The 9,153-nt window shown below is 41.8% G+C and overlaps 5 protein-coding genes and 1 long non-coding RNA gene across 8 annotated transcripts; 4 read left to right on the top strand and 2 right to left on the bottom strand.

The window, feature by feature from the left end:
- Positions 1–597: 597 nt before the first annotated feature.
- On the bottom strand, positions 598–6,520 carry LOC145732195 (uncharacterized). Its single transcript, XR_014178957.1, has 5 exons — positions 6,439–6,520; positions 6,249–6,330; positions 5,946–6,189; positions 5,312–5,449; positions 598–2,081 (listed from the first exon to the last, which is right to left on the bottom strand). It is a non-coding gene; the product is annotated as an uncharacterized LOC145732195 (long non-coding RNA).
- On the top strand, positions 1,277–3,229 carry Aplip1 (JNK-interacting protein Aplip1). Of its 2 annotated transcripts, none has more exons than XM_081984218.1 (9): positions 1,277–1,418; positions 1,473–1,567; positions 1,622–1,735; positions 1,797–1,923; positions 1,989–2,218; positions 2,272–2,388; positions 2,438–2,604; positions 2,660–2,835; positions 2,890–3,229. In XM_081984218.1, exons 1-9 carry the CDS (start codon positions 1,339–1,341, stop codon positions 2,960–2,962), a joined length of 1,179 nt encoding a protein of 392 aa, XP_081840344.1. In that variant the 5' UTR covers positions 1,277–1,338; the 3' UTR covers positions 2,963–3,229. The 2 variants fall into 2 exon arrangements, with proteins under 2 accessions (XP_081840344.1, XP_081840343.1); XM_081984217.1 differs by having other exon boundaries at positions 1,974–2,218.
- On the top strand, positions 3,374–4,211 carry LOC145732164 (enoyl-CoA delta isomerase 2-like). The gene is made up of 2 exons (XM_081984264.1): positions 3,374–3,677; positions 3,730–4,211. The coding sequence occupies exons 1-2, from the start codon at positions 3,386–3,388 to the stop codon at positions 4,191–4,193; spliced, it is 756 nt and encodes a 251-aa protein (XP_081840390.1). The 5' UTR covers positions 3,374–3,385; the 3' UTR covers positions 4,194–4,211.
- LOC145732167 (uncharacterized) lies at positions 4,218–7,066 on the top strand. 2 transcript variants are annotated; one of them, XM_081984268.1, is made up of 5 exons: positions 4,218–4,618; positions 4,686–4,806; positions 4,861–4,984; positions 5,034–5,209; positions 6,836–7,066. In XM_081984268.1, exons 1-5 carry the CDS (start codon positions 4,522–4,524, stop codon positions 7,014–7,016), a joined length of 699 nt encoding a protein of 232 aa, XP_081840394.1. In that variant the 5' UTR covers positions 4,218–4,521; the 3' UTR covers positions 7,017–7,066. The 2 variants fall into 2 exon arrangements, with proteins under 2 accessions (XP_081840394.1, XP_081840393.1); XM_081984267.1 differs by having other exon boundaries at positions 4,227–4,618; positions 4,677–4,806.
- LOC145732179 (uncharacterized) lies at positions 7,062–8,630 on the bottom strand. Its single transcript, XM_081984287.1, has 3 exons — positions 8,463–8,630; positions 8,064–8,175; positions 7,062–7,640 (listed from the first exon to the last, which is right to left on the bottom strand). The coding sequence occupies exon 3, from the start codon at positions 7,630–7,632 to the stop codon at positions 7,102–7,104; it is 531 nt and encodes a 176-aa protein (XP_081840413.1). The 5' UTR covers positions 7,633–7,640; positions 8,064–8,175; positions 8,463–8,630; the 3' UTR covers positions 7,062–7,101.
- LOC145732189 (uncharacterized) lies at positions 8,275–9,021 on the top strand. The gene is made up of 3 exons (XM_081984299.1): positions 8,275–8,408; positions 8,481–8,620; positions 8,669–9,021. The coding sequence occupies exons 2-3, from the start codon at positions 8,606–8,608 to the stop codon at positions 8,960–8,962; spliced, it is 309 nt and encodes a 102-aa protein (XP_081840425.1). The 5' UTR covers positions 8,275–8,408; positions 8,481–8,605; the 3' UTR covers positions 8,963–9,021.
- Positions 9,022–9,153: the final 132 nt, after the last annotated feature.

Below are 9,153 nucleotides of genomic sequence, written 5' to 3'. Positions count from 1 at the left end.
TAAATTTAATATTTTTGGTGATTAACTAAATTTTACCTCATTGCGTTTCTGCTCTCCTGATTATATTCTCGATTTTCTGTAAAATTTGAATCTTGTATCAGGAGCACAGAAATAGCACAAGGTAAATTTAATATTTTTGGTGATTAACTAAAATTTACCTCATTGCGTTTCTGCTCTCCTGATCATATTACCCGATTTTCTGTAAAATTTGAATCTTGTATCAGGAACACAGAAATAGCACAAGGTAAATTTAATATTTTTGGTGATTAACTAAATTTTACCTCATTGCGTTTCTGCTCTCCTGATTATATTCTCGATTTTCTGTAAAATTTGAATCTTGTATCAGGAGCACAGAAATAGCACAAGGTAAATTTAATATTTTTGGTGATTAACTAAATTTTACCTCATTGCGTTTCTGCTCTCCTGATTATATTCTCGATTTTCTGTAAAATTTGAATCTTGTATCAGGAACACAGAAATAGCACAAGGTAAATTTAATATTTTTGTTTATTGGTGATTAACTAAAATTTAACTCATCGTGTTTCTGCTCTCCTGATCATATTGTTACGATTTTCCCATGGGTTCACACAAAGTCAGTTTAACTCAACAATTAATAACTTTATTTACACCAAAATACTCCGTACAATAATTAACTCAGCTATTAAAAAAACACTACTATAATTCCACAACTCTTCCACTATTTAAACTTTACCGCGTTCCCAAATTCACTACTCCCGCGGTTGACACCGCGTCTTTTATATTCGCAAACCACGTTCTAGAATGACCGCGAAACGCTTCGCGGGTTGCCTTGAACATTAAAGAATCTTCCAGGTGATGCTTCCTAACTGTGGCCTACTTTAATACGGCGCATCGGTTTCATCCCGAAGCGAGCGCTCGTTAAGAAGTATCGAGTATAGTAGGCCCAAACCGTAACAATATTAACCGATTTTTCCCTTACTAGTGATGAGCACGATGTTCGGTTTTGGAACCTCCAAAACTCCCGCCCTAGCAGTCAGAAGCTGAATTCCAGGCAGGAAATGGAGTCCAGAGACTGGTGACAGTTTACCTAGAGCAGAAAACACCTGAAAAACTATCCAGAGGTATCAACAATCGCTAAAACTAGTCAATACAAGTTAATAACAGTTACACAAAAAATAATTTTAAAAGAAAAGTGAAATTAATCAATTAAGGACTTTGTCAGGAAAATTTGTAACCAACCCAAAGCGCACCCTTGCGGTGAAAAACATCACGGGGGTGGAAAGTATCGACCCAGTGGCGGAGCTGCGCTTCTGCATTTTGGGGCAAATCGATTGACGGAGGCCGAGGCAGGGCAAAAACATGGCGGACTTGGAGTTCGAACAGTTCGGCCATCAGAAATTCGGCAAAAATTACATCAACAACAGCTCGCCATTTTACTCGTAAGTGTCCGGTCAAACTGACAGCAAACCGAGTACAACCTTTTCATGTTTAAGACTGGTGCATCTCGATGAAGACTCGCCGCCGACGTCTCCCTCGCCTGAAAGCGAGCCCCACGACACTCCACCGCCCTTAACCAGGTCGCAAGCTGGTAATTTTTAATTTTTTACGTCACCCTGTATATTTTAACTGGTACTACCGGCAGCCAAGGACGAACCAAACGGTGTGGTGGAATGCTTTTCGAGGGGGGTGGTCGCGTCGCTGTGGAAGGGCGAACGACGACGAAGAAAATTACCAGAAATCCCCAAAAACAAAAAATGTTAGAATTTTGGTTTTGGTACCACCCTGTACATACTAAACTGGTGATTGTAATTTTTTAGCTTCCGTAGCTTGCGTGTACCAGCAGCAGACGCCCACCCTGGCGGATGAAATGGGTGGCAGCGCCCCCAGTTCTATTTTAGTGCTCAAGTGCGGTTATCTGTGGGATGACTCACCCGAATCAGACAGGTACTCAGAAGAGTAATTATTTAGTTTAACTTGATTGATGTTTAAATTAGATTTGACGCTGACAGTGGCCATTCCACTGCCCACTCCCCAACCGGAACAGACGGTCCTAAATCCATGTCTCCGCTAATGGGGAGTAGCCCCTCAATGGTGGGGGGCGCCTACAATGACGTAGAAATGTTAGAGGCCACTCACAGAGCTTTACACAAATTTCTACCCCGACATGAGGACGAAATCGATCTGGAAATCGGCGATCCTCTCTATGTACAAAAAGAGGCTGATGATTTGTGGTGCGAAGGTACTTTAACCTCAATTTAAATTAAAGGTAACTGTAAGGATGAGTGTGTTTAGGTGTCAATTTGAGGACTGGAAGAATGGGGATTTTCCCTTCAGCTTACGCTGTTGACAGTGATTTTAGCGATTGGGACTCCACCACCGAACACGGTAGACGAGAGAGGTACATTCTAGGTAAGTTGGTTGCCATTTTGTTTTGCAACGTTGCAAGCTTTTATTTTAGGTTACATGGGTTCAGTGGAAACTTTGGCGCACAAAGGCACATCAGTGGTGTGCCAGGCAGTTAGACGAGTAATCGGCAACGGTGCTTCCAGCGACCTTGAGGTGCAACCCTGCACCTTGGAGGTGTCCGATCAAGGTTTGAGGATGGTAGACCGACGGAAACGTGACGTAATAGAGTGAGTGCAACATTGCCAAACCGTTACGAATTACCGTTTTTCTACAGAAAAGCGAGCCTTGTATCGACTATTTTTACTCGCTGAAAAATGTGAGTTTTTGCGCTTTTCATCCACGTGATCATCGGTATTTGGGCTTTATCACCAAACACCCCACTTTACAAAGGTTCGCGTGTCACGTGTTTAGAGGACAGGATTCCACAAGGCCAGTGGCAGAGGCCGTAGGGTGGGTTTCCCCTAACCTTAAAAAAAAACAGTACAATTTTCATAACTCTTCTAGGAGGGCATTTCAACGTTTCTATCAAAAATTCATCGAGACTGCGTATCCGGTCGAGGATATTTACATAGAGTAATAACGTTATACTAATGCTTAAATAGATTTAAGGTTGCAATTTTGGTTTTCTGAAAAACTATCCAGTATTTGTAAAGTGCGAGCGGCGTAGAGAGTGCAATAAATTCGACGACAACTTATAAAAGTAGGGTTAGGAAATCGTTTCGATATTTTTGATACATACGCGACAGATCAGTTTGGAACTGTCCTCCGTTTATTTGTTTTCTCGTTTATTTGTACATAATTGACTCACTGCTGCAGGAAATACAAGCATTTCTCAATCTTCAAACGAGTTTTCTTTAAAAAACCCACTGCGTAACTCTACTCGTAATTGGTAAAGATACGTAAACGGTCGTGCAACCACTCCTACTTAACCTTAAAATGTCATTTTTGTGTGGGTCAGACACTTGGAATTTGACAGTTAAATAAATAATAGTAAATAAACATGGGTGTCAACAAAATGGCGGATGATTTTATTGTACTGACGTTGAGGGGGGGCGTCCGCAAAATTTTGCTTAACCGGCCCCAAAAAAGGAACGCTTTGAACACCCCGATGTACTTAAAACTGGCCGAAACCCTCAATAAGGATGCTCAAGACGATACGGTGGTAGTTACTATCATTACAGGGACTGGGGAGTTTTATTCGAGTGGCACTGACCTCACTGTGGAAGAATCTAACCGTGAGGCCCCTAAAAAGCTAGTGCAAGCATTGATTGATTACCCCAAACTGATTATAGGTTAGACCCAATTTTTTGCTATTAACTTGATGATTGAACTGTGCGATTGTAGCGGTTTTGAATGGACCTGCAATTGGGGTAGCTGCCACCACCTTAGCTTTGTGTGATATAGTTTACGCTTCAGAGAGGGCGTATATTTCCACCCCTTTTGTACGTTTAGGGCTGTGCGCTGAGGGCACGTCAAGCTACTTATTCCCCAGGTCGCTAGGTCGAAGTAAAGCCTCTGAATTGCTGTTTCTTAACAAACCAATGTCGGCTCAAGAAGCGCAACAAAGTGGCCTGATTGCTCGTGTTATCCCTCACCAGGACCTGGAGCAGTTCGTTGAGGGTCTGTACGTTTACGGCACTTTGCCGATTAACTCAGTGAAGGTCAGTAAAAAGTTGATTATGGACAACTTGAGGGATGTGTTGACTACAGTGAACAACCGGGAGTTTGAGGCTTTGGAGGAGTGTATAAATAGTGAAGAGTTTTTAGAGATTATTATGAAGTTTATGAGTAGTAAGAGCAAACTGTAATAAAAAAGTTTTAAGGAGGTTAAAGACATTTATTCCCCAACCCCCCCAACCTGTTGGAACTCAATAACACTCATCAAATAGTACAAGAGCGTGTAAAAAATTTAGTGTGAAATACCATGCAACAGTTGGTAGTTAGCTCCCGGACTAACCACCCATCAAATTTAATACCAACAGGGAATGGGGGGGTGAAAACCACCCTTTAAAAGCAAAAAGGTGACCGGCGGTCAGTCGGTAAGAAGGCGCGAGCGCGATTGCAACGTTAAAACAATCGATTCATTCGGAAATGTCACTTTAATAGTGAAAAGGCAGTGAAAATTTAGCAAAAAAAATGGGGTGCGCCAGTAGCGCTCCCTTGGTCGAACAGGGGAAACACCTGGTGGAAACAGTTAACGACACTGTGACAAAAAGTGAAAAAGCACTTCAAAGTAAGTTACATCTTGTTATACATACAATTTCCTGGCTACAGAGAATAACATAAAACAGATACTACAGAAACAGTCAAAGATGGCGTCCAAACTGTACTGAGTACAGCCGAAGAGTCTGTAGGCACTGTGGCCCATAAAATAGGGGAAACCTTTGCGTTTACCACAAAATCCACTGAGGACGTTCTGGAGTAAACTAAACAAACAACCAAATTTGCGTTGAAATTATTGAAAAACTGTTTCAGCGCCTCTAAGGAGGCCGTGTCTGAAGCCGAAACGGTGATCGTGTCCGAAACTGAACAAGCGCGGGAGGCGTTTCAGAGCGGAGCCGCGCCCTTTTTCGAAACCGTTCACTCTCTAGAGGAAGAGGTAAGTTTCAAAAACCCAAAAAATTGTCTGGAATAACAAGAAAATTAAGGTACAAACGGCTGTCGAAGACCCAGAAACCCCAATTAAGATGACTACAACTGGTGAGGTGCTGGAAGACTTGGAGGAGGACGGAAAAGATATGTTGGGGGAAACTGTGGAGGTTGCTCAGAGCAAAGTGGAGGAACTGGTGCAAGAAGAGGCGGAGGGGGTAGTCAAGGAGGAGGTGTAAGTGGGCTCTAGTAAGTTACTACACAGTTTAAGTTTAGCAGTGAGTTTAACGTTTAGGATGGTTTTTTTGGCATTTTTACTTAGTTAACTAAAACTTACCTTTTCACTGGTGTCACTTCCCTAAGTTAGTAGGTATTTTCTCGATTTTGAGGTAACTTTTCAAATCCCAGGGCGTTTCAATTATGCTGCTCAAACAGTTTAATCCATTTCTTCGACTAATTTGAAAGGATCACGCGTCTGTAAACTCCCAAATGTCCATTAAAACAAAAATACCAGGAAAACAATTTTAAACGTAAATAATTGATTTTGAGGTTAGGTTTAGGGACTGTCGGCTGTCATTATTTTACGGTTTGGCGACGATGCCAGTTTTAGCAATCTGACAAAGCACCGTTGTAGTAAGACAGAAACACATAGATGATAAGTAGGCCATGATTTTGCATCAGTGTTGTCAAACTGACTTATAATTATTTAGATAACTTTGTTATTAGAACATTCCATTTACTTTTATAACATATTTAGGAATAATCCAACAACAAAATTAGTTTTGTCCAGGGTATTGAATACTTACGGCGTTTGGCAACAGCGCGCTAAAAACATAGCCTACTTGATATTTTTTTCGTTTTCTGTCTTTCTCCCGCGCATGCAATTATCTACGTTTCTCTGTCCGTTACACGGTTTTCCTATGGTCGCTTTTGGATTTACCACACCTGTATACAATACAAAAATTCCCTACCTGTAACAGAATGGGCTGCATTAAGACTGTTTAAATGATTTTCAACACTGATTCCTCATTATTTCTCTCTTTCCCCACCTGAGTAGACCACAGGGACATTTGTACTCATTCTTGAAGTGTTTCTGACTCACTCACGAGCTCTTCAGTGTTTCTTCTAAGTCTTCTTCAGCTGGTTGAAGAGCACAGTCTTTGTGACCAACTAATGCACTACCTAAGCACGTTCTAGTGTTAAATAATACAAAAGCTGCAATGTTTTATAAACAACGAACAACTAACTTCTTTTGAGGTTATGTTGTCTACTACCGGCTTTTGGTTGTCGTCCGTCATTATTTTTTGGGGTTTCTGCGACGATGCCAGCGTTTGCACAAACAAATAGGCCCGGAAACTAAAATTGGAACAATTTAAACTCGTGTTAGTGTTAAATAATACAAAAGCTGCAATGTTTTATGAGCAACGAACAATTAACTTATTTTGAGGTTATGTTATCTACTACCGGCTTTTGGTTGTCGTCTGTCATTATTTTTGAGGTTTTTGCGACGTTGCCAGCGTTTGCACAAACAAAGCCTGGAAAATAAAATTGGAACAATTTAAACAAAAAAAAAGTGGATAATCGATAAAGAGTACAGGTTTGCGTGTGTGTGAAAGTTGATTTTGGAAGCTGATTACACATTTAACTAATAATGTGGTTTCGTGCCCCGAATTTTGCAGTTATATAAGTATTTGAATCAAGAGAACAAAACTTCCACAGTCTATTTCTAGATTCTTCATCGTCACGTCATAAATATTCATTGGATTGCCGCCTCCATTATGTGTACTGATTTGCATTTATGTTTTACCGCCCGGAGATCGTAGGGCTGCGATAAAAAGGGTCGTTTGTCATCATTTTGCAGGCGTACGACGTTGTGGGAGTCGGCCGCAGACGCCATTTTGCTTAAGAACGTCGTCAAGGTCGCCGAATCGCCGACGTCATCCAGACCGCGTTTTTTTTTCAAACCCCCTCCGGACCGACCCGACCTCGATCCCAGCGACAAAATGGAAAACGACATCGTTGTGGACAATATTGAATGCTAAAATAAGTGTGATTTATGTATATTATTTTCAAATAAAATTGTCACGTTATAGTAGTTTGTTTTATTTTACAATTTTATTAGTTAAATCAGTAAATCCGTCCGGTTACCACAGGTCTGCTTACTGAACTCTTTCTGAATAGCTTCTCAGTGTTATCGGCTTGAACCAGACCAACCCCTACAGAAGACCCCACCCCTTCACCCCCCACCAACGGTCGTTTAGACAAACTTTCCGACTCTTCCTTGTAAATGTGGAAACTCTCTTCTTCGGCGGGTAGACGCACCCCAGGCTGCGGTTGGTACCCAATAAGGGTGCGATCCACCACGGGGACGTAGTTCCTGCGTCTCGGTTGCACCTCGATCGGTCCCGTTGAAATCACCGTCGGCACGTGGTTCGAGCCCAAGTAGCCCAAAAAGTTGGGAAACGCTCCCCCGTAGTACGAGTGACCGCCCAGGGGCGGTTTGATCACGTTCACGTCTTTCTGGAAGGTTTTCTGGACGGTGGACGAGAATTCAGAGGCTGATTCCAGACCGTCACCCCTGAATCTGCCACCCCCGTAAGTAACGCCGCCCCGCACGGTGCTGACGGTCAGTAACGCGCAGACAAGGAAGAGCATCATGATCGATACTGAAGGCCGATAATGAAGAAGGATTTGTTTTTATTACTAATTTAGTTCCGGGTAATGTGTGTGCTTCCTAGTGGGTTAAACAAATAGTATACCAGGTGGATTTTTTTGGGTGCATCACCACAAAACCTCTACTAGTTTATTGCAAAAATCACCCTGTAACTTTGATATATAGGAAAGACCAAACGGTGAATTCCCCGACCGCCTTTAATCAATTAACCAGTTCGTCATTGTTTTTAGTTAATTAGTCACACGTGATCTGCTGCGATGCGTTTTTATTGTCATTATAATAATAATAATAATGAAATCATCAAAGTGATCCAATTTATGCAACTTTCCCACGGTCGCCGGCACCTTTGATCACAAAATCACACGCAAACAGCTGATAAATGAAAAAAAGGGTGGAGTATATGGTAAGGACGTACCTCAAATGGGCGGGGCCACTGCTCTAATTGGTGCCCGAGCGGTCAGGGCGTGGTTAATTGTACGACGAAGCGTAGGGGATCGAGTAGGCTGCGCTCAACACACCACAATTACCTGTAAATAAATTATGACATGTGACAGTTGAAGTGAAAGACTAAAAGTATGGAGCACTGGTGTGTGACGTTTTTGACAGCCATTTTAGGGCTGGTGCATGTAATATGTGTGTAAACCCAAATTATATCAATTCGATTTCATCAAACACACTTTCTTTTAAGTTCCATTCTGCATACAAATTATTGTGTTACACATTGTTTTGAGATTTTAGATCAAAATGCATTTAAACTTTCGTAAGTTAACTAACTATAACCTTGGTAGGTTGCAATCAAGCCTAAATTTCCTACCTGATTGGTTGATTTCAGGACCGTAATCCCAAATATAGGGACGACTTGAAAATCCAGTCACGTAATGATTTCACTTCTCTTTAGTATAAAAACTGTTTGGTACCACTAGGAACCATCAGTTTCTTCTTGCAGCACCTACAACAATGACTTTCCTAAAGGTAAATTGATTAACCATCTGTTCTGTGTATTAATGTGTGTGTGTGTAGATTGCAGCTGTGGTTGTCTTGGTTGCTCTGGCCAGGTACAGTAACGCCAGCGTGGGTATTCCGGTAGGACTAACGTACACCAGAGTGGCCCCGCCCAGCGTTCTGCCCTTTTCCGCCCAAGTGAGCACCTTTACCAAGAATTTGCACGTGTTTGACGCGCCCTACGCCGCCGGGGTGCTGCCAGGACCACCAGCCATCGTACAAAGGGCGGTTTTTCCCGCCCCTGTTGGACCTTTAGTACCCGCCCCCTTACTCCACTCCCATGGAGTTTTAGCACCCGCATTGTTAGGATAAGTTAGTTTGTGACTGATTTTTATGTAAATAATTTAATTATATACCTTGAAAATTACAAATAGTATAGTTACTCTCAGAATTAACCTTCCAGGTTTATCAAGCATGTATCGAGATCAATATTGGAATCAATTAGTAGTTTGAATGGCTAATTGTATAACTTTTAGCTGTTTATTATAATTAGCAGTGACGTG

This window comes from Ips typographus, linkage group LG7, assembly GCF_016097725.1.
Source record: "Ips typographus isolate SLU linkage group LG7, UJ_Ityp_2.0, whole genome shotgun sequence".
NCBI classification, from domain to species: Eukaryota; Metazoa; Arthropoda; class Insecta; order Coleoptera; family Curculionidae; genus Ips; species Ips typographus.
The sequence above is the reverse complement of the archived record's forward strand: the minus strand, read 5'-3'. Positions and strand labels throughout refer to the sequence as shown.

Coding starts and splice junctions, on each gene's coding strand:
- Aplip1 (XM_081984217.1), top strand. CDS start 1,339: ATGGCGGACTTGGAGTTCGAACAGTTCGGCCATCAGAAATTCGGCAAA. Junction 1,736..1,796: donor AATCCCCAAAAACAAAAAAT/GTTAGAATTTTG, acceptor GTAATTTTTTAG/CTTCCGTAGCTTGCGTGTAC. Junction 2,389..2,437: donor ACGAGAGAGGTACATTCTAG/GTAAGTTGGTTG, acceptor CTTTTATTTTAG/GTTACATGGGTTCAGTGGAA.
- LOC145732164 (XM_081984264.1), top strand. CDS start 3,386: ATGGGTGTCAACAAAATGGCGGATGATTTTATTGTACTGACGTTGAGG. Junction 3,678..3,729: donor TTACCCCAAACTGATTATAG/GTTAGACCCAAT, acceptor GTGCGATTGTAG/CGGTTTTGAATGGACCTGCA.
- LOC145732167 (XM_081984267.1), top strand. CDS start 4,522: ATGGGGTGCGCCAGTAGCGCTCCCTTGGTCGAACAGGGGAAACACCTG. Junction 4,619..4,676: donor AAGTGAAAAAGCACTTCAAA/GTAAGTTACATC, acceptor AACATAAAACAG/ATACTACAGAAACAGTCAAA. Junction 4,985..5,033: donor TTCACTCTCTAGAGGAAGAG/GTAAGTTTCAAA, acceptor AAGAAAATTAAG/GTACAAACGGCTGTCGAAGA.
- LOC145732179 (XM_081984287.1), bottom strand. CDS start 7,632: ATGATGCTCTTCCTTGTCTGCGCGTTACTGACCGTCAGCACCGTGCGG.